This window comes from Petromyzon marinus, chromosome 19 (genome assembly GCF_048934315.1).
Source record: "Petromyzon marinus isolate PM22_M1 ecotype Great Lakes invasive population chromosome 19, UKy_Petmar_22M1.pri1.0, whole genome shotgun sequence".
Taxonomy (NCBI): Eukaryota; Metazoa; Chordata; class Hyperoartia; order Petromyzontiformes; family Petromyzontidae; genus Petromyzon; species Petromyzon marinus.
Window position 1 is genome coordinate 6,092,419 of NC_133685.1, and position 23,534 is coordinate 6,115,952.

The 23,534-nt window shown below is 46.6% G+C and overlaps 1 protein-coding gene and 1 non-coding gene across 5 annotated transcripts in view; one reads left to right on the forward strand and one right to left on the reverse strand.

Moving 5' to 3' along the window:
- Positions 1 to 20,557, forward strand: part of LOC116943889 (calcitonin gene-related peptide type 1 receptor-like) — a 158,332-nt gene extending 137,775 nt beyond the window's left edge. For all 4 annotated transcript variants that reach the window (XM_076068096.1, XM_032957214.2, XM_032957213.2 and 1 more), the window contains exons 11-13: positions 2,832 to 3,050; positions 6,715 to 6,756; positions 14,320 to 20,557. In XM_076068096.1, the coding sequence (XP_075924211.1) occupies positions 2,832 to 3,050; positions 6,715 to 6,756; positions 14,320 to 14,676 (618 nt within the window). In that variant the 3' untranslated portion in view covers positions 14,677 to 20,557. The remainder of the gene's footprint in view (positions 1 to 2,831; positions 3,051 to 6,714; positions 6,757 to 14,319) is intronic.
- A 2,163-nt stretch (positions 20,558 to 22,720) lies between these two features.
- TRNAQ-UUG (transfer RNA glutamine (anticodon UUG)) lies at positions 22,721 to 22,792 on the reverse strand. The gene has a single exon. It is a non-coding gene; the product is annotated as a tRNA-Gln (tRNA).
- Positions 22,793 to 23,534: the final 742 nt, after the last annotated feature.

Consider the following 23,534-nt stretch of genomic DNA (forward strand, 5'->3'; position numbering starts at 1 on the left):
AAGGGAACTGCAGTTGGGGCAACTTTCAAGTGATTTTTATTCGTGCAATGAAGTACTGAGAAGCACAACCAACGATGCAATAAACATCGTGAATACAATTACAGAGGTGTGGAAAACCTGATATCACGGCAATTGTCGCATCCTGAAATTTGGTACCGTCGGCAGCAGAGACGTCAAATTATGTGAACCCAAGCAAGCCCTTTGAGCTGTTGGGCCAAAATTGGCTTATTGTGAACACTTAGGGTAGCAACATAATCTCCAGATAACAAATAAGTATGACAGCATGGTCAATACGGTAGCTTTTTACGAGAGAAAAAGTCAACAACAAAAAGGTATTCTTGTGTCTACATGAATATCATTTCACGTGATATGAAACTTTCATGGAATCTAAAAATTCAATATTTATTGTGGCCATAAAACAAATGGTGTATTCTGCCTTTGGTGGACATGGCCCATAGTGGACACTGCCCATGGTGGACCCCCTCGTGCAGCATTTACGTGCCACCCCAGGTGGTACCGATCCGGCAGATCCACCTTGCCTCATGGGCTGCAGTGTCGGGTTACGGCAGAGACATGGACGACACATATGACCAGGCGCCATGGGGGGGGGGGGGGGCGTCATACCGTAGACGCGCCGTCTCTGTTGAATTCGCAAGGGCAGTGGGTGGTGGGGGTGCTCCTCGAAATGTATTTCAGGACCGCGGGACGTAAACCGCATTAGCCTGCGCCACATGTACGAGAATATGACATGGATGTGCGTGGTGGGCACGCGTTTCCAAATGCCACGATGCGTCGCACGGTTGTGGATAATTGACTGGCGAGAAGTGTTTGCCGGAGAGGATATTACCTGTCAATCCTTGTATTCGTATTGTATTTTTTAAATATACATGTGCGTTTTTTTTCACCGGTTATATCACAAAAGTGCTATCAGCAGTCGGACACAAAGTTAAGCCTTCATGTCCGCTTTGGATGACACAATAAAGAGTGTCTAGCCTACGATGCAGAGCACGCGATAATGGAAGTGGCCAAACGTCCTGTCCTACTGTGCTAACCTGCGCCACCAGCGTTCCCCAGGTATACATGCGTGTTACCATCCACACGTACATTTTGCAAAACACAGCAGGCCCATCAGTAAAAGACAGCCATTTTTATTAGTGTTATTATTATTACTAAACTCCACTGCAAAGAACAGGGCATTAGGAAGCCACTGGGGCTATGGACTTTAAAATCTAGATTGAAACTCATTTCTTAAGAAATGTGTTTTGTGTTTAGTTTGTTGTCCTTCCCCTGCACCTCCAATTAGCACGGTTGACTATGTACGGTGCGAAAGGAGTTGAAATGGGACGCATCATGCTCTCTCAAGTTCTCTCCTAGGGAAACAAAACACATTTAGAACTTCAACTTAGTATCCGTCAAGGGTAATTTTACATAACCCACAAGACTTTGGTCCGTCCAGCGGATTGCTCTGCGCATATCCAGTGAATTATCTGTCGAATTAATTACCAAAATGGTACAATGCAGACCATCAATGTTCACACACACTTGAAACACCCGCTTCCGTCACACCGGCGTTTGTAGACAACGCTGCGTTTCACATCGACAAGTCGAACGTTGACTCGTTAGCTGTTACATTTTATTTTTTATCGATAATTTAATTTCCCCCGCGAGTCTCCCTTGGACAAAGGGGGGACCGTCATCTCGGCGGTCTGTCACCTGGCTTAGGTACGTGCTACAAAGGAGGGCCGTTGCCCAAAACGTCACTCATTATACACGATATTTGTCTTTTTAAGGCGGGGTCATTGACAAATGTACTGAAATTGTGTTGCTGGTGTTTTTTGTGCTCGTGCGCCACTGCCAATGCAGCAGCATCACTAAGTAATTGGCTTAAAGATTTGATGATGATGATGATGATAACTATGACAATGAGGATGATCGGATGGTGATACGAAATCTACGGACACCCATGATGGTCCAAAAGGCCCGTAGTATCAGGGGATGGTGGGGGCTTCAGGGGTTAGAGCCCTCCCAAGTCACAACATTTACAATCTTGGCTCTCCAACACTCCGGTGTGCTGTACTAGTAACGAATTGGCATGTTCTGTTTGCGTGACAACCCTTACTAATTGGTTGTGTCGGGTAGTGGCGGGTTTAACGACACATTTACAGGGATATATTTACGCGATCTAACCCAAAAACCTGTATTATGGACGAGCCTTAAGTGTGTACCGATTCACTGAACTTCTGTATGTATGTGTGTATGTTAAACTTCTTTCACATCGTACGTAGCCAACCAAGCTAATCGGAGGTGTGGGGGAAGGACAACAAACAAAACACAATAAGCAGTTCTAGAGAACTGCGTTTTCAATCTGGATGACTTAAAAGTGCACAGCTCCAGTGGCTTTTTAATTATCAGAAGGAAGAGTGTTCCAGACGGCCGCAGAAACGCAGATTCATATATTTGCGCGATCTAATTAAAAAAAAACCTGTATCATGGATGATATTGGTCGCGTTAAACTGCAGCACAATTAAGCGATGGGAGTCGCAGCAGCCGTTCCTCAATTACGGGGTGGGGGAGCAGACGCAGAGGGCACGGCGGACTAAAGCACAGATCGCCCCGTCGTCATCATTACCCGTTCAGTTCAACGTTTGTTTACCGTTTGTTCAACATGAACCGCGTTGTGCCAACGCGTTCAACATATCCTATCCTGCCCTTTTAAACAAGGTCACGCCACAGGGTTTGAAATTCCCTTCACCCCCCCCCCCCGCCATTTCAACAACGCTCGCCTCTCCAACGCACCTGCCCCCCCCCTCCTCCTCCCCGGCCGCTCGCAGGTGAACTTGTTCTTCCTGCTGAACATCGTGCGCGTGCTGGTGACCAAGCTGAAGGACACGCACCGCGCCGAGTCGAACATGTACATGAAGGCGGTGCGCGCCACCCTCATCCTCGTGCCGCTGCTCGGCATCCAGTTCGTGCTCGTACCCTGGAGGCCCGAGGGCCGCCTCGCCGGAGAGGTCTACGACTACCTGATGCACCTCGTCATGCACTACCAGGTAACCTGATGCACCTCGTCATGCACTACCAGGTAACCTGATGCACCTCGTCGTGCACTACCAGGTAACCTGATGCACCTCGTCATGCACTACCAGGTAACCTGATGCACCTCGTCATGCACTACCAGGTAACCTGATGCACCTCGTCGTGCACTACCAGGTAACCTGATGCACCTCGTCGTGCACTACCAGGTAACCTGATGCACCTCGTCGTGCACTACCAGGTAACCTGATGCACAGAGGGAAACCTATAGCCTTCTCGGGACACGATAAGTGATGGTTTTGTTATTTGCGTAATAATAACAACAATACGCCACTCGAGATCATTAATTCACGTGTAGTTCTCCCCTGCCTTCCGGTACTGTCAGGTATTTCTTCTTACCCATGATGTATCCCGGTTTTGTGCCTTAGAGGTGGGGACACTAGCAGTACCCCGCATCCATCATCGAGAGCCCCGACAGTTTCAGATGTAGATATTTGTTTGTCCCCTGGGGACAAGCGAGAAGGGAAAAAAAAACACATCCCTGGGACGTGACGATGGCCGATAGTCAATAATCATGACGGAGTGGCATCCAGGCATTGAAACGCCTCCTCGGGTCACGTCCATCGAGGAGGTGGAGCGACGAAAATCAGCTCGTGCGCTGTGCGCTGGCTGGACCCTTGCATCGCAGGATGTGTGTGTGTGTGTGTGCATGTTGCCACTAGGGAGACAAAGGCGGTCGGGCGTGGTGCTGGCCACCCACCCCCTCGTGTACCGTTCCGGCCTTCATAGGTACTCGCTAACAGCACTTGCCCCTACAGTCTGTTCAGGCTATACGGGGGATCTTTGTCTTTGTTGGACTTCTTTCGCACGGTGCGTAGCAAACCGTGCTAAGTGGAGGTGCGAGGGGAAGGACAACGAACTAAAACACAAAAAGCAGTTCTGGAGAAATAGCTTTTCAATTTATAAAATAAATTAAAGATGGTGGCAGCTTGGGGCGGGGGGGGGGAAGTGCCTTCATCCAGCAGTGGATTGACCATGGCTGATGATATAACACTGTAAAAGGATGAGCGTGGTTGGCTTGATGCTGCCAATGCGGCACCAATCAGCAGAGTGTGGTGGGTGCTGTCGGGTTGTCTGGTGATGGTATCGGCTGCTGGTGACGTGTGGCGAACGCTCTTTGTACGAGGTGTTAAAGACATCGCTCATAGGTGTTAATGACGGGCCGATAAGTCTCAACGAATTGTAGTGCATTTCCTCGGCGTGAGGATAGTTTTAACGACTTATTGATCTCGTCCAGGCACACTGTGTGCAGTGCAGTGTGTTATATTTGCATTGTGGTAGCTTGTAAGTTTAAAGCCCCAGAGGTGGGATCAATATTTTTAGTGGTACTTTTCAGAAAATTAGCTCTGCCATGAGAATTAGGAATTCCCACCACCGTCTCAGCGCAATCAATGGAAATGAACAGTGCCACGTACTCACTTTAGCAAAGAGATGATCACACTTTTAAATATCATCTTCCAATAATTGTAATTTACATCCCCTTGTCAATACAATGCTGGACGAAGGCTTCCCATATACTGCATCGGTCATGCCTGTTGCTTAACTATCCTTCACCACACTGGTCAGTGCGGGTGAAGGGTTGGCAGGCAGGTGGTGCCTGGGACCGGTTCCAGGCACCAGGTCGCCGGGTTCACAGTGCAGTGCGCAAACCACTCTTGACAACCCCTCTCCACCCCACTGAGTTATAAAGAAGCTATGCAGTATTCTCCAACAAAACCATTGTAGGTCACATTTATAGTTGCTCCCGATAAGAATTTTAATTGGCATTTTCAAAGAGATAGAGCGAACGCGTTTGTGAACTGTGCAACAGGTGGAGCCGGCGAGGATGATGGTGGTGGTGGCGGCGCCTTATTGCTCTGCCTTATCACCTCGTGGGTGTGCTCTCGTTTGTCATTGTTTTTTTTCCTCTCTGGCCAAATAAGACAGCACCGTTGAGCCTTTTGTGCTCGGTCGGGTTGATACGTCACGAGCCGAAGGGACGATTACGCCTGTGTGCGTAACCCCACGAAACTCTTCTCGCATGTGTACCACAAGTCTGCCTGCCTGCCCCGCCGTTATAGGCGATGGCCCATCGTGAGCATCGTGGATCGCGTTTAGCGCAGTGCAGTGACGTTGTACCAGGGCGCCGCAGTGGGCGAGATGTTAACTCCCTCGCCTAGTATGCAGAAAGGTTCGTGAGTTCGATCCTGACCCTGATGCTTGTATATTTGGTGTTTGCGTGTTCTCTCTCCCCGTGGTCACGTGGATTTTTCCCCGTGTCCTTCGGTTTTTCCCTCCACATTTAGAATCAACATTCGGTCCGAGTATCTGGCTGCGATAAATTTCCACGCGATAAGCCCCTTCCTTGAGCTATCATTTGTGGCCAGGTCGCATCTAAAAAAGAGCTATATAGCTCAATCGGCCTTGCCTGGTTAAAAAAAATTGCTTAGTTTATAGTTTTATAGAGCTCATGAAGAGGGGACCCAGCACTGATTCAGATATAAGGAACGAAACAGTAAGTTTTCACCACAAATCTGGCTGTCGCCTGATGAAGCTAGTTGTAATTACTGGCAAAACGTCGTACTCAGATTGTAAAAGTTGTGGCTTGGCTCTCCAACACACCGGTGTGCTGTATGAGTGACGAATTGGCATGTTCTGTTTACGTGACAAACCTTACTAATTGGCTGTGTCGGGTGGTGGCCGGTTTAACAACACGTTTTCTATTTACGTGATCTAACCCAAAAAAAACAAGTATTATGGATGATATTCGTTGCGAAAGCCTACGCGTTAAACTGATTCAGATATCACTCGCCACTGATGTCAGCCAATGTCTGTGAACTGAATGCAGGTTACCCGGCTTCGTAGTGCAGTGCTCCAAACCGCTGTGCCCCACTCTCCCCATCTATTAGGGTTTTGCTTCATCTGGTTTTGAAGAAAAGAAATAGAGTTGCACGAGGGAAAATGTCAGCACTCTCTCCGTGTGCTAAATAATGTATGCCTCACTATTAGCGTCCTTTTCACTGCTTAATATTAGGATGCACTTGCCATTCCTACATTATTCAGAGTTACAAGAAATTGCTTCGAGAGTGCCCTTTAAATGTCCACTTTATAATCTATAATTTATTTCATTTCAAATAACAAACACTCTGCGGTGGGTAGCGGTGCCGCAGTGGTCAGAACGCTATACTATGAGCTAGGCAACCTGAGCATGAATTCTTGGCCACGGCTATAACACCAGGGGTGAGTGATTTCTGGGCAACTCTCTGCCTTCACAGATCTCCATTGACCAGCGTGGTGAAGTATAGTTAAACAAACCCCCAGGAATTACATGGCCTGGGGAGATTTTAATTCGGCAATTGATCGACAAACAGGGCTGTGAGTGACTATGTAATATATCATTGCATGAACACAACCTGTTTTAAAAGCCAATGATGTTTTTGCACAATATTGTTTAGAGCACAGATCCAGAGGAGATGAGCGGCTAAGAGGGATTTGGTATGGGAAGGATCATCACAGTGTGTCCTTATCTTCCAAGTTAAGTTGCGAACATGTCCACGTGATGAAAAAAGTTGGCATGGTGTTGGATCAATGACTTGGAGCGCTGTTAAAACATTTACCCTCCCACCCCCTTCCCCCTTCTAGGGTCTTCTGGTGGCTACTATATTTTGCTTCTTCAACGGAGAGGTAATGCTTTCTCTTTTTGAAGTGTCCTTTTGAGTGCATTTGATCTACTGTGAGATAAAACTAATAATTTCCAATATCCTCGTGCACAACGTGTTTCGCAAATGGCCTTGAGGTGCCCTTTTATGTTAACAGATTTGTTGAGAATGGAGAACACACACGCTTTTGGGATTACATTCACAGCTTGAATTATAACAGTGTAGCACCTACTCTTACGGTGATCCTGGGGGAGAAAGTGTGGATATCAGAGCTGCCCCTTGCGTACGATAATGGGCTAGGTTTCACCTCGTCGGAATTTTGTTTAAAATGTGTTCGTCTGTAGCTTTATAAAATATTTCAAAGCTGCTCATTATTTCTCTATTCGTGTGCATACGCCTGAGTGGGTTTGTTATTTCCATACGTCTCTATACATCTGTCTTCAGAATCAAATATTTTTTTTTACTGAAGATCGCCTATTTTATTTTTTCGAGAAGATTTAATGTTTCAGGCTGATTTGGCATGCGTTTAAGTCCAGCGTTGTACAATTTAGCAAAAGGTTGGTTTATTTAACCGGCAGATGAAAGATTCCCCTGTGTGGCCTCTGCCAGACTGTTGGGGTCGTAAGTGCCGTTTGTGAACGCCTATTAAGGCCGACATACCGCACGAGGATGCGGTGTGGCCAACACTGACCTCGGCTAGGCCCAGGACCGGTTCTGACACTACTCGCCACTGATGTTAGCCGAGGCCGAAATCTATCCCAGGTTAATAAAGAATTAAAGCTTTCGTGACTGCATAAATTACTCATTGTTTTTTTCGGTAAAGTCACGTATGTAGGAATACCATAAAATTATATTAAAACGTCGTGATTGATTTGTTTTAACATAATTTTATGGTATTCCTACATACGTGACTTTATCGAAAAAAACAATGACTATCCCAGGTTGCTGGGTTCGTAAAACAGGCCGCTAAACTACTGTGCCACCGCTCTGCACAGGCGAGAGGTTGAAACCCATTGAGGCAAAACAAAACTGCAGCATTACTTAGACGGACAGCTGCTAACTTTGCCCAAATAAAAAAAAGGACCAAATTGTTAGGTAAAATTTATGATATCACGGTAATCATCGTCATCATGGAGTTATGGTCTATCCCCTGTCGGTGAAGCCCTCCCCTTTCTGCCGCCATCCCTCGGCCCAGCATTGCCGCAGTTTATCTCACTCCTACGCATGAACGTAGCTCATTCCAGCGTGTGCAACATTCTCTTGCACGTCTCGTCACGGGGTGCTGCGAGATCCAACCATGTCCATGCAGTGCTCGCCGATTTGCCTTGGCTTCCGGTTGCCGAATGGATACATTGTAAGGTCGCACTCATTACACACGAAGTGCTTGCCACGAATTAACCACGATATCTCACTGATCTCGTCAAGGAGCATGAACGATCACGTGATCTGCGGTCATCTTTGCAGTGATTTTTGGCTCGCCATTGAACAAAGACGGTCACTGCATCACGCACTTTCAGATGCGCTTCTGCGGCCGTCTGGAACGTTCTTGCTTCCGATATTAGTAAGCCACTGGAGCTGTCCACTTGTAAATCGAGATTTTAAATGTCTGCTTGGAAATGTTCTCATTTTTTTCCTTTTACAGCCATTCTCTCACCAGACTAGTCAATCAGCCGTCATCCTTTCAGGAGATGCAAGCCCACTCAATGCATTGTCTCTGATGTGTTTACTTCCTGACCCATGGGTTCCTCTTTGTGCCTCTCATTGTAATTGCATCTCTTCACAATTCTTTGGAGACTTTTCTTCCATTGTCCTTGCTGGTAACCCCATGTTTCTGATCCCTATGTCATGGCTGGCAATATGCACTGATTGAAAGCTTGTCTTCTTCTTCTTATGAGACATTTGTCCTAAAATTATTTATTTAGATCTGCCTTCAATACTAATATCGGGTGTTTAAAAAAAATGTTAACACTTATATGAGACTATCGTTTTTATGGGAAAAAAACGGATAATACACTGTAACATGATAACAAATGTAATGTTAATAGCTTCAACAACTCAAAGAGTCTCCCACTTGTTCGCCATCATTGTCAACACGTGCCTGGAATCTTCTCCAGGTGGTCTCCAGAGCCCGGAGGCACAATTATCGTGGTATTGTTGCGAATTCTCCGAAGTGTTAACATTTTTTTGAAACACGCCCTGTGTTATATTGTTTTTCTGGTTGTTGCCCCCTCCCAAACATTGTTTGTCTCCAACGTGCTTTCTGGTTGTACCGCGTGTTGTTCGGCTGCACACCCGACGTTTCACCACACGTTTTAGGAGCTGCATCATTCAGTTCCTGAATAGGGCTCGCGACAAAAACGTCGGTCAACCTCGCCGGACCAACACGTTGTGGTGCAACCGCGAAAACACGTCGCAGGGGCTGTACGGCACAATCGCGAAAAACCTATGCAGTCACGATGATATGTTTAAATTAACAAATCAGTTGAGAGTGGAGATATTATTTTTCTTTAATCAGTGATGCTTCGCTGTAGAGCCAAGTGCCCCATCGCATGAACAATACAGCCAGCCCTTCCTGCAGCACGCCAGGGTGAATGTGGGATGCTGCTGCTGCCTGTTATCCTCAACGACATCCATTTACGTGGCCTGGCTCTTCTCATAATGAGGTCAAGTTGCAAAAAAAATTACGCTATAAAAATGATGGGGTATTAGAATCACTGAACCATCAAACTAGCTTCTTATCCCCCCCTCACCCTTATTACATACAATTATTCGCTCGCCAATATTTCATTTTTATTCTCCAGTGATATCCTAACTTTTACCACGGATGTGTGCATCTATGTGTCCGCGTGTGAGGGTTGTGCAGTGACCTGCGCAATGTGCTACGTTCCCAGAGACCCGCCTTGTTGATTGCTGAACACTGACATTATCGTTGAGGAATTTAGATTGCCACCTGAAAATGCCTATGATCAAAATCACCTGGATTTTCGCCCGATCTCGTTAGATATAGGAATTAAAGCAGCCTTTAACCTGGACAGTGCTTGATTAGGTGACCTTCTCTGCGTAAAAAAAGACAGTTGTGGGCAGCAAAGGGCAGTGCAGAATTAAATTGTACCGTACTATACTCCCAAACCTATGCTCCTCACCTGCGCCGACCCACATGGTGAAGTTTGATGAATTAACCACCGCGGTGCACGCGCGGGGGGCGTGGGGAGGCCCTCACACGGCAACGGATTCTTTACTCGCCCGACCAATGGGGCAGCTGGTACGACTGGGGGGCGGGGGGGGGAGACAAAATCAGAATCAAACGAAGAATCAGAGAAAGAATCAGAATCGGACAAAGGTGGCCAAAGTGTGGGTGCTGACCAAGCCACCTTTCTGGCGTGCGGCGCTGGCCTTAATAGGTGCTCGCCGACCACACTTGCCTCAATAGTTTATAAATAGGAGGATGGGGGGGGGGGGCAGGGATGTTTGCCTTTGTGTGGGTGGCTGAACGTACGGTACATTTGTGAAACCCGAGCGTTGCACCACTTTCACGGGACCCGTGTGGACAGCTCTCGTCTCTCTCCCACGCCCCCCGGGCCACTTGCCCGCGAACGTCACCCCCTTTTTTTGTGTTTCACATTCCTCAACGGCAAGTGCAGCCGAGGTGAATCGTCGTTCATTCTGTCATCCTAAAAGCACGGAAAGGTGCGAACCCCACCCCCCACCCGCCCCCTCCTCACAATGTGATGGGTCGCGAACGCCGCTGCTGGTGGAAGGGACTCCACTCCGATGAGCATGGTTGGCTACTTACGGTGCGAAAGACGTTCCACACGCATATACTCCAGGGGCAGCTCTGGAGGGTATTTGGCCTGCTCTTCCGCGCTGACCCGAGGGAGTAGCCCTCGTTTTATCCCGCCGCATAACGCGACCTTCCGAACGACTAGTTTGCGGTGTTACCTATTTATTCTGCTGGGTGGACAGAGGCGGAGGGCATTTGAGAAGCTGGCAACGTTTATTTCAACTGCCGTGACTGGCAACCTCTGTACAGTATTGCCACAAATGTGCTAAATATTACACCATGGTAGCCTCCTACTCGGCTGTCTACAACAATATCATAATACTTGAATTTATATTTGGCCCATACCATGGCGAAACGTCTCGGAGCGCAGTTTATTTGTTGGCCTGGCGGGGGGTGGGGGGACACCTTTCTAGGGAGCTTGTCTCTGTGCAGCACAAAGCGATTTCAGCACCGGCCTGCGATTTAGGCATTAGCCTTGTCAGTCGGGGAGAAATTATTGCTACGTGAAATCCCAATTAAGCAATTGGGTCATCTACCTTAATGCCATTGATGCATTTGGGATGGGGGGGGGGGGTGTATCGCGATTGTTACCAGCAATGGTCACGAGCGATAGTTTTTGTTTAAAAATTGTTGTTGCCCATATCTGGACAAATTTAATTTGCAATTCTACCCAGAGTGGATAACCGGGGATGGCCACTTCTAGTCACATCAGAGACGAAGGTCACACGGCTGATTACCCGAGGTTGTGTGCTCTGTAGACCAATCACTGTTCATCGAATGCAGTTTTAAACAATCAGTTTTCATTCCTCTCGAACGTTTATATATATTTTTATTGCACCACGTGTTGCTGAAGAAGCTCCCAAACCCATGGAGCGAAACGTTGGACATCGTGCCCGACAGCACGCATTGCCACCCGAAAACGCGTTGGAGAGCCGTTGCAGCACATCCGCAGGGATTTTTCTAGTCTCACTTCATCGGCTAGACCATCGGGGGTCGTCGGCAAAACCCGCAGCTCTTTAAAGACTGATTTGTGACGTTATTTATTAAGGGGCACCATGTCGCATTCACCACGTTCATTGTGCCTCCTGAAATATTGAGTTTTATTACGGAATTCTAAGACAAAATAAATGGCTCTTCTTGTTATTTTGGTTGCCAACCCCTGGGCTGGACACAACTCCCATCACTCATTTGACATTTCCTTAACAAGTTTCCATCGTTGCTCAAAATAAACACCATTGCTCGTGACGACTGATGGCAACAATTTCCCCTGAAATTGCCCGAGTTGCTGTCCAGTGTGTGGGGGGGGGGGGGAGTATATGTGACAGTTCACATCATGGTGGGGGGATCACATAGGGTATGGTCATGTGCAGCAAGTTGGCACAGTAGGGGGGCACAGCTGGTGCATCTGCCAGTCATCTCAGTAAACCCATGGCACCTGGGGTCTGTCCCGTGACCTGTCAGTGAGCCTTCGACACTTCACGTGGCCTTAAAAGTACACTTGGCCTGGCACAAGCGCCATGGCGACATCACCATCACCTGGTGGTGGATGGCGAGCGCGCATTGGTATTGATCCGTGTACTGCTTTGCTTGTGGACACGAGCGATTCTAAATCTGCGTGCGTTTATCTGTTGTGTGGAATTTGGTGAACGCGTGCACTGAACACGTTGGTCTTCTACGTGCCCTGTTGGTGCTCTCTCTATCACAACGTACAAATATAAATGATTTAATAATTTGCTGTTAATGCTCGTTCGAGAATGCGGACATTCGATTGTTTGGTCTCATGGGGGGGGGGGGGGTTCACAATGAGTGAAAGATTTGGAACCACTGGGCCTAGTGTATCATGGCATTTAGACACACTTGCAGTGGGGGGGCGGTATACACGTGTAAGGTGCCCTCTAAGACTTTGTCCTACCCCTGTGGGCTGCTGTACCTCTGTCGATTGGAACTAGAATTAAAAAAAAGAGGAGACTCGGTCTTTGTTGACCCGGGCAACGTCCGAGCTGGTATTCGCCTTCTGTGGTCGTCACGTGAATTGGATTCCTTTCGGCTTTTTTTCATCCACGGCCGAAAGTATCGGCGCCACCCTTTCCCCCGACCCTCCTTTCTATCCAGGCATGGGACTGCTTCAGGTGTACACTGGGTTGTGGATTCCCCGAGGCGGAGTTAGAAAGAGAGCATTAAGCGAAGTCGTCCCTCGGTTAACAGTGGCATCGGTTAACGGTTTTTCGGTTAACGTTTCGCCTACCCATAGGAACCCCATGGCTTTGACCAACGTCGAAATTTTGATTAACGGTACGTTTGCGTGATGCACGCGAGTGCAAATTTCGGCCAATCCGAGCGCTCGTATAAGTGGGGCTGAGCCATGACCTCAGCCAATCAGCGACGTAGATTTATGAGCGTTCCGACCTCGGCTGGCTTGGTTTATTTTTTGACTTAAATCTTTCGTGACTACAGGAATTCATATTCTTTAGTTCTAAAAAATAAAAACCACGACGGTTTTTTTTTCCTGATGACGACCGCTTGTGTTGCGATCAAAACGTCGTGGTTTTTATTAAAATGTAAAAATGTTATTTTATTATTTTCATTTGTATTCATTTTATTATTTTTCTATCTACATGACTTTACCATAAGAACCAAAAAATATGGCTTTGTTTATATTATAATTTCTGTTTGGCAGTGGAAACGGCTCTCTTGCAGACTTATTTTTCAACTTATTTTTAACCTTCAAGTTCATTCGATTCACAGTTATTTCGGTTAATAGTTTTCGAGGGAACGGGAAAAAAATTCGGACTATATTTTAATCACCTGGGTTCTCTACTTTGCTGCAGTTTCGATAATAATTTAAGATCGGAAATAATTTCCTGCCAGATTAAAAGCAGCATTAGTGTCTCTGCACTTTGTTTACGTCCAGTAATGAAACGTAATTACGCTTATTCGATTTGTCCCTTACAGCGCGTGGCACAATTCTGTGGGTTTGTAAAAAAAAAAATAGAGCTATTATTTTCTTTTTTGTCAAATTGATTTTGTAACTCACCGTTAAGTGCTTTTGATTAACTGCAAACGTGCATTCAAAGCTGTTCTCTATCGAAGCAGTTAGCTTAAACGATGCACTTAGACTTGCTCAATGTAATGTGCTAACGTCGTTCTAATTTGGCAATATTTTGACACAAAGCGCTGGGCTGTGCAGTGACGAGCGGTAATTATTACGCCCTTGTGCAAGCCGGCGTCGAATGAAGTTGTGGTGGTTACAAAACTAATGCGCTTAATATTTGCCGTGAAAATCAACAGTCTCGGATGACAAAAATAAAATCACTTCGGTCGCCGCGCGTTGTCCGGCACGACGCCTCACGGTTGGCTCCAACGAGGCCAGGGCCTTCTCTTCTCCGGGAAACTGTTCAGCTCCACGCAGCACGTCGGCTGCCGTGCCAAACGACGCGCCCCTCGGTCTCCTCAATGCGCCCCCCAAACCCTTCGGAGGTCTCTCGCGACCAGTAGCAACCCCCGCCGAGGGTCGTCGACCGCTTCTTCATTCTGCCTCCTGTCGCCTCGGAAATGTTCCCACGCGTAACCGCGCGACGAGCCGCATTGACTTCGCGACGGAGCTCCCCGGCACGCGGAGCGAACCGTCGGACATCGCACCGAGCGGCTTTTCGCGGGTGGCACAAACCCCACCCCGCCCCCCCCCCCGGAGAGCCGTTCGGCGCGACCAAACCGCCGACACCTCCTGGCTTCGACCGTCGTGGTTCCACTACGCTAACCTGCGGGGGGCCGTGTTCCCGCCGTGTGCCCCCCCCCTTCCCTGCACAGGTGCAGACGGTGCTGCGGCGCCACTGGATGCAGTACCGCCTGCGCTTTGGGCACCGTCGGCGCGTGGAGCACTGCTCCGTGCGCTCCACCTCGTACAGCACCACGGGCTCCGTGGGGGACGCCCCCCTCCCCGCCTCCTATGCCTTCGTCAAGGCCGGCAACGGCCAGGCGCGCAGCTGCAATGGAGCGGTGGCTGGCGCCGGTGGTGCCAGCGGTGCCGGCGGCAGCGGTGGCGTCGGTGGGGTTGGCGGAGGAGGAGGTGGCGGCGGCGGCGGCGGCGGCGGCGTTAGTGGTGGCGGCAAGAGAACCGGCAACAGCGAACGGCTTACGCTCAAGCTCAACGAGACCAAAGCGTAGCCTTGTGGCGATGTCGTGGCGTTTGCGTCGCACCGCCCTGTCCTGAACCGAGCGTCGCAAGACGATCGCGCATCGTGCACACCTGCGTTCTTTTGGTATTTAAGTGCAACGAATTGCACCAGTGTCATTTGGTTTTCTATATATATACAGTCAGTGCTACTAACTCGCTGCTTAGGACTGCCACCAACAAGGGCAGCGGTTGTAATGCAGTAAATTAATTAACCCCTCGCGAGGCCCCCCCCCCCCGTCACCCAGCCGACCCCGTCTTGGGTAATAAAGAGCTGGCGAACTTCGGTTTCTGCTTAAGAAGGACGGTGAGAAGACCTGCATACGCAAGCTTTTGAAATAAATAAACATGTAGACATTTCAAATCGAAGGCAGGACTCCTTTTCGTTCGTTAAAAAAAAACCAACCCCTCCCGACCGCCCCACGTTTGCACCCATGATGTTTCTGCCCGCTTGGGACACAAGGGCCTTTTAACATTCAGTTCCACTTGGACAGCAGGCCCCCGGGCGCCAGCTCTGCGATGGTTTTGGCTGCTGCAAGGGTGAGCCTAACTATCACTACCAACAGCCTGTGCCTAAGTCATTCAGGTTTGGAACTCCGCTATTTGTTTTTTGTCTCGCATTGAGCACAGCGGTCAGAACGTGTGACTATTTGACTGCGACGTCAATGGAAAGAGTGTTGCTCGCACTGAGATGCCGTGTTTGTGGAGGGGGGGGGTGTGGGGTGGGGAATATTCCAAGCACATCTAAATAATTAGAGTGAAAGGGTTGGTGTCCAGTTATGGTTTGGCTCGTTTGCAAATCAACACCGCCGCAAGAACACAGTGCGCTCCGTCAGATGATGACAACAAGCCAGCCTTGTGCTAAAGTCGCGTTACATAAATGGCTTAATTCACTCACGGTTAAATGTAACGTTTTAATTTTTCTGTGACGTACCCCCTCTGAAATCATTTAGCGATAAGTCATCTATCATTGACATTTCAAAATATATGGAATCCGTGATCCCGCAGCGGCAAGATTGATCGAATGGACGAAGTGGCGGAGGGCAGCATGTGCCGTGACGGTGTTCGTTCACGTTGTTTTTTTATTCTTGCGAAACAATCTTTCGAAGCAGTTTTGTCGACGGCAAGTGGTGGTCACGGGGAGAAGCGAAAAATGTTGCAAAGAAGCTAAGGCGGAAGAAATTGGAACTCTCAGCGAAAAATGTTAAAATCTTACACGGAGGATTCCCGAGCAAATGCACGGCTTGTTCAGTGGTGTTGAAAGCTGCTTGTGTCGAAAATGCAAATTGGGTTAATTACAATGGAACAGCGAAATGTTTCGCCATGAGAACAGGGTACAGCATAGATGCCGTCCGTGATGGATGTGAACAGTGATTGGTGAGGTGGGAGGGAAAAAAAACAGGATTACGTTCTGTGTCGAAGGTGGTTGTTTTTTTTCACGGAAAATATTAAGATCCTTGTATTTATTTCCTAAATGGAGTTAAAAAAAATACTTATTTAAGACAGTTTATGTGTACGCGTTGTGTGTAACTGCAGTACAAACATGTATTTATAGTCACAAAATCGTGTAATTTTTAAATATAGTTTCGTCATTGCCCGTAATTTAACTGTTTGTGTAAGTTGTTTGTTAACACAGTGACAACATGATGATGATGATCATTAATATAAAAGCAAATAGGATGGACGATGCTTGACACTGAATGTCGGGCTGTGCGTAGGGTTAATTCCAGAGTTAAGTAGCCGTGATGTAAGTAATGTGACTGTCAAACAGAGGCTGATTGTGTAGCCATTCGCTTTCTCATCCCTGAGATGCACAGCAATCTACTGCGGTCGTGTTCCATACGTCTGAGATGTGCTCCACGTCTTTTAATGGGTCAATTAAAGCAAACATCTGTTGACAAATTGCTAACGTGACACGTTCGGCACGGCAATCGTTCTCTGAAACAGTTTGCTGTGCGTCACCGATGCCATAGTCTGGATCCAGGTCGTCCTTGGCCATAAATCTGGATCGCATATTCAATTCCGTCCACGTGCCCGACGTTACAGACACGTCGTGGTGGCGAGATGTGAACTACCTCGCCTGGTATACAGGAGGTCGTGGGTTTGATCCCAGCCCTGACGCCTGTACAAATGGAGTTTGCGTGTCTCTCTCCTCGAGGTCGTGTGGATTTTTCTCCGGGTCCTCCGTTTTTTGCCTCCACATTTTAAATCGAAATGCGTTTAGAGTATTTGGCTGCTATAAATTTCCACGTGATGAAAAGCCACTTCGTTGAGCTATCATTTGTGGCCAGGTCACTTCTGAAAAAGAGCTAATATAGCTCAGTGGGTCTTACCTGGTAAAATAAAAAAAAATAGTACGATAGTTTTATTTACCTGTCGTCACAAATCAATTTACAACAATCTATTGAAATCGATCCTTATACTCACGATAACACGCATCGAAGCGCGCGTGTGAGACATTTATTATTTACGATTTATGCAAATGATATGTAAGCGATGTGTTCATGTTACATTTTGCTAAACGACTGAACAAAACTGTACTGAGATACAAAAAAAACAATGAAACAAGTCAAAAATGGGAAACATTTTAATTGATTGTTACATCGAGGAGCGATCCTGAATCTTGACAATTAATCGAATAGTGGTGGCGGAGGTTGAGAGATAGGACATGAATAAGAAATAATTCCATGTCCTATCCCCTGAATCTCCAAGCAGGGCAAATAGGCGATGGTCTGCCCAAGGGCAGTCGGTTATCCCCGTTTGACATAGGTCGCTTAGGTCTCGCTCAGGTCTCGCTCTGTCTCTTGACTCATAATGGCCAGCGGTAGGGACGCTTTGAAGCTGTGCTGCTGTGAATCCCCTGGTGAGCGGAGAGTAGAGCACGGCACCACCTGGCGTAACAGAGGACGCGAGCCTTTTGAAGGGGAACATATTTATAGCGCATGTAAATACTCGGCAGGTCACGCGTTGGTTGGGGTATATTGAGGGTGCTCCCACCTCTTCCAAGACATCTGGGTCAGCGTGGAAGAGTAGGCCAAATATCCCTTTGGAGGGGATTCTGTAGAGACCCTTCTAATGGAGGCTCTTCCACCAGCACAGTCGTGTGAGCAAGCAACTGCAGGGATGCACCTTTGTCCTATGTAAATACGATTTACATTGTAATGTTAAGAGATAAAGGCTCCATGTGCCACAGTAGCTGCTCTTGGATAGAAAGGACCTTCAGAATGAAGGAAGGGCCCCTGAGACTTGTAGCCTCTTTGGAAAAGGAGACTTGGATTAAAATACGTACATAAAACTGTTCAATTAACTCAACGTAGTAAACAAGACAATGTAGAAACATTCATTTGAACACAACTCAATGTAGAAATATTAAACGAGGAAAACTTTGTTTTTAATGATTACATATAATATACATCATCATCATCAATATCAGCCACGATCAACCCGTTTCTGGATGAAGCCAGTGGATGGAGGCCTCTCCAAATCGTGGTCATCTCTCACGGTTCTGCATTGAAACAATTTTAACACACGCTTGGGGAGAGAAAAAAATCCTAAAGTAACATGGCTGCCTGCATTTTCTTTAAATATTCTCAAATGTTTACATTGGTAATTATCAAACGACGGCTCTTGACAGCTCTCGAAACGTCCTGGGCCCTGTCAAGCTGCCTTGTGCTGCGTTGATGTCCTTCCGTTGAACCGTGACACCATGTCCTCTCGTGGAACGGTGCGGAGGGGGGGGGGCCCTTTCACGGAAACGACACGCTCGCATGCGACGCAGACCAACATCGGTCCCCTGCCCGTGTGTGTGCGATCGCTGAACGAGAACAAAGCTCCTTCGCTCGCCTTCATTCGGCCAAAAGGATAACGCTCAGTTGCCTTTGGTCTTGGCGCTGAGAGCTCGTCGTTTTCCCACCGCTCGACCACCTTGGCAATATCTTCTGTTTCCTGAAAGTGAGATGTTTCCTGCATGGGTAGTCTCACCCGCGTCCTCTCTCTCTCTCTCCCCGCCGCCGCAGCAGCAGCACGCCTTACGTTTCTCATAGATCAAGCTTGGCTCCCCCGGTCCCTCGGGCCATCGAGACGCACGCGAAACCCTTAAAGAGATCCCCTGCAAAATCTCCACTCTCTCCGCATTGACCAACAGGGGCACGTGTACAGGGAGGGCAACACAGGCAGCTGACTGCCCTGGAAAAAATGTCCCCTTGGCTGCCCCCCCTCCACCCCCACTCAACTCTCGACTCAATTCCCCCACTGGGAATTTTGGGTACAGTGCACAACATTGTGAAATTTGTGCCCCATCCTCTGCCTCCCCCCTCTCACAACTAAAATTAGACCTGTTGAAAAGGTTGTCCTCATTTTCCCCCAGCTTAAATAATAATGTTCTTTGTACAACAAAGCCAAGCTTTGGACGTATGTTTTTGCAAGAGGGCCCCTGTGCGTGCGAAACAGAATTCTCTCTGAGCTGGCTGACTGATTGTCTCGTATATGAGGACGTGTGTACAAATACTGTAGCGGAAACGTGGTAAAATAAATTGTTCTTGGACAATGCGTTTGTACGAGAATGAGAGCGGGTTGCAACACTTGGTGGGTTGGTGCCAGTTCTAAAGTTACTATCAACATCATCTGCGAAGTGAATGTGAATGGGGTGAGAGAACGCCATGAAGTCCCGCCACTTAATACAACAAAATATCACCTTACTCAAAGGGGATAGGTAGGCTGGTTAATTCTACTCACCTTTACGCCCTATCCATATCCTCGGTAATTTGGGGCTTGTCAATGTATAATCATTAGATTTATGAGTGCCCTGGCTTTTCAGTGATTTTCACTGGTGTATTATTTTTTTGCTTCAACCAAGAAAGATATATTATGACAGGTCACAAAAACAAATACGGGGGCCCTGCTAATCACGAAGGTATTAAAAATATCTTGGCCCGATGTAAATTGATATTGTTTCATTCCACAATTCAGCACATAAGTACTTTAAATTATTTCTAGATGAATAATTCAGGGGAATTGAAAATGTTGTTTTTGGCAAACGTTTAAGAACTCAAAAATAGCGTAATATTAGAGGATGTGGTTCAGTGGTATAGCAACAACACAACAATATTTGGACGGCTTTAATTGTTGATGGAATTGGCTTTGACTTTTTATATCTTGGCAATGACTTAAATGATTTTCGTTGAGGTCAAGTTTTGGTGACCATGGGCACCAGTTACTGTATTTTAGGCACTTTGAAGGACGCAAGCATTGCTAATCGTCAGACGTGTACAGCACAACGTATACCATTGTAAACAGCAGAAGCCATAAGTCGATCTTACTATAGACTTAGATGTCGTGACGACACCGTGCTAATTTACGCTCCTGTACCAATGCATTCGCGTTTAAATGGTACTTCATAACACGTGTGTTCCATTCTCTGGCGTGCGTGTCTGTTGATTCACGTCAATGATGGATCACTTTCAAGGACGCTGCATTTGACAAGCACAGTTTATCTTTAATGTAATATGAGTACTGTACGTAGGTATGCTCACAAAGGATAGGCTATAACCAGCTGTACTATATACGTATAGTTCTGTACTACTACTAATACAGTACGGTATATAATATATAGTGGTTGTGTGTGTGCGAAACATTTTCACTTCTTTAAATGCAAACAGCCATGTAAAAATATATATAATCAGAAACGGGCTAGAAAAATTGTACAGAGATTGCATTGCATTTGGTATGTGGTATATTCTATGCCAGCTGGGAGGGTAGGCATTGTGTGTGTAAAGTACAGTATATATTTTTGTATTTTCAATACAGTATATGTCCCTGTATCCAAGAAGTGTAAATTATAATGTGTGCCCATTAAAGATGCTGAATGTACGACAATTTTGTCTGATGGATTGTTGAGGCTGGAAGTTGGAAATTTGGCCTCAAATATTTGTAAATATATACACTAAATCAAGGGGATATACGTTCAACTATTTGAAAATCGGAACCAGATACAAAATTTCGGATGATCCGAAAATGTGATGTCACAAAACATGTCACAAAGCATGACGTCACATCTGTACGCTCCTCGCTAAAAGTGGCGACGAGTTGCATCGGGTGATGTCATTTGTATCATCGCAGAGACACATTAAGTTATTATTACAGAATGTAAACGATCTGGAAAAAAAAACTTTTACATTCTTAAAAATCCTAAATGTATAAATCCGAAACTCATTCCTCCTACATCACGTCTACTCCTGCCAGACTGGTATTGTTGATTACGATTGTTGTTCACTCTGTTCATCTTATACTTAAAGGTGATCTGTTGTAAATTTCAATACTCTTGCTTGTGGCTGCATGGATAGTAACTTGTAAGATTATTGAGCGAGGAAATGTCTTCAGTTGATGTGCGGTGGATTGCTTTGGATGCCCTTGTAGAATGTTTTAGAGTTCACATGAATGTGGTCGGTATTTCTGAAATTGCATACCGGGCTTCCTTTTAATGGTCACTTGCATAGGTGTAGTGGGGCTGATCTGCCGTGCAGATTCGATTTTATGCTATCCTATAAGATCTGGAAAGGTGAAATTTGGCAAAAACAAGTGGAGAATGTGGTTATAACTAGAAAAATCCTAACCACATGATTTTCCAATTGGGGCTGCCAAACAATGCCTGGAGGTTTATTGGTTTCACTCATGGGGCAGGGTCAGTCCAAAATTAGAAGTTGATTAAAGTCCCGTATTAAACACTTAAAAATATTCCATCCAGAGGTGGCCGGGTTGCTCAGTGGTCAAAGTGCTGACTTTATATATATATTTTTTAAAAAATTCCACCTCTTGAGAAGTAATTATTGGCTTGACAATCATGCAACGAACGTTTTACACTCATTATGGGGATCAGATCGGAAAGTCTGCCCTCTACCAGCCGGACCAGAAGTCAGAAGTAGCTCTGTGTAATCCGATTCCGTGGTACCTTTGACACGAAGAGTTGCACTCCTCTCCGAGAAATTCTAATTGACGCTTATTCTTATGACATGACGCTGAAAGCACAATTGGGATAAAATTTGGGAAAATGTACATAAGAAATGCACTATATAACACGTAGTGTTGTGGATTTACTCTCCAACACACCGATGGGCTGAAGTAGTAACTAATTGGCGTTTTGTTTACGTGACAAATCCATTACTAATTGGCTGTGTCGGGTGGTGGCGGGTTACGACACATTTATACTTACGCGATATAACCCAAAAACCTTTATTGTGAAGAAAAAACTGCATATTTATATTTTTGCCGTCAGTAGACTTGCCAACCTTACCGCTTGCCACCTTGATTTTCAAAGCAACGTTTTACAAAGCGGCATTATTCACGAGAAGGTCGCATGCTTGCATTAACGCGGTTGCAAAGTGACTTAAATGGGTAAGGGTTTAGCCCAGCATACATCGGTGACCCAAAGTAATTATTGTCATTTGCCTTCTATTGTACGCCGTGGGAGTCTGGCGGTGAAACTCTGTATGCAAAGGCAGCCGTAAGTACGAGAGGTCGCCCCCTGCCGATGTGACTGGCAACAACTCTGTCGGGGAGTTTAAACCCACAAGTCATTATTCAAACAAAACATCAAGTAGGGAAATAACAAACGACAAAGCCGCACCAGCCGAACGGGCAACTCGCTCCAAGCCTCTTTGTGCGGTTTATTTACAACGCGTGGCGGAGCCAAGAGACTTGCGTCGAAGACACCGACAACATATTCTAAAGCCGAGCGAGGATGGTACAACTTAGGCAAAGTGAAGATGCAAGATGCACTTCGTCATCGTCAGTTCGGTTTTGCGAGAGGGAAAAGGGCCTCCTGGGGCCCTCCGAAGCAGCGGCAAGCCCATCGGACGCCAAATCTCTGCACACACACACACAAAAAGGCCCGCGATGTAAATGGGTAAAATCTACCCCGGTAGCTTTAAATGAGACACGGGCGAATTATTCGTCGCTCCATGATGGGGAGCGTTCTTATTTTCTCTTTGTCTTTTTTTATATATATTTTAAAAAAATATATATAAAAAGTAAAAAAAATTGAGGTCCCACCGAGATTTGAACTCGGATCGCTGGATTCAAAGTCCAGAGTGCTAACCATTACACCATGGGACCGCCTATACGCGCTGCTGACCCAAATCGGTATAACAATCTACCACGGGTCGCTCTCCGACACGCTCGTTCCGCTGCTACATTGCAGGGCATCTCGGGTTTCAGATACCGCGGGCGTGAACATTTTAATGGAGCCAAAATATATTTTAAACAAAAAAAAAGTCCGAGCCGATTTGATCGCGGAGATAATATTACCAAAGCGTTGTTTTACGCGCGCAAATGAAATGGCAGTGTCGCGGTCATTGGATGATGAGGATGATGATGCTGATGATATTGATGAATCGGTTGGAAATGTTCATACAAGAGTTGCATCGCCTGAATGTAAAAAAAGAAAAATGTCACGAAGTTCAGCATCAGCCGTGGTCTATTCACTGCTGGATGAAGCCCGACAGCCCCAAACCTCCGCCGTCATCTCTCACGACGTAATAATCCTTCCCACATTCGTTCTTCTTTATTCTCTTAAGTTAAACTTTAATTGAGTCCCACAAACTCGTTCAGACACTTAATTTCTGTTCAATTCTCCCAAGCTCAGACGTGACCGTTTTGGGTTGCCTCTCTGTATGATCGAGTCCGCTCGTTTAATGCGACAGTGCTCACTTGCGGCTCTTAAAATTGCACTTTTGCAGTCTAGTACTGCATGTTATATTATAATGATTACGTGTTAAAGTATGTGTACATCATGCGTGCAACATTGTTCTACGGGAAAACTCGGAGCGAGGCCTATGCCCCCCCCCCGGAGGCCGCA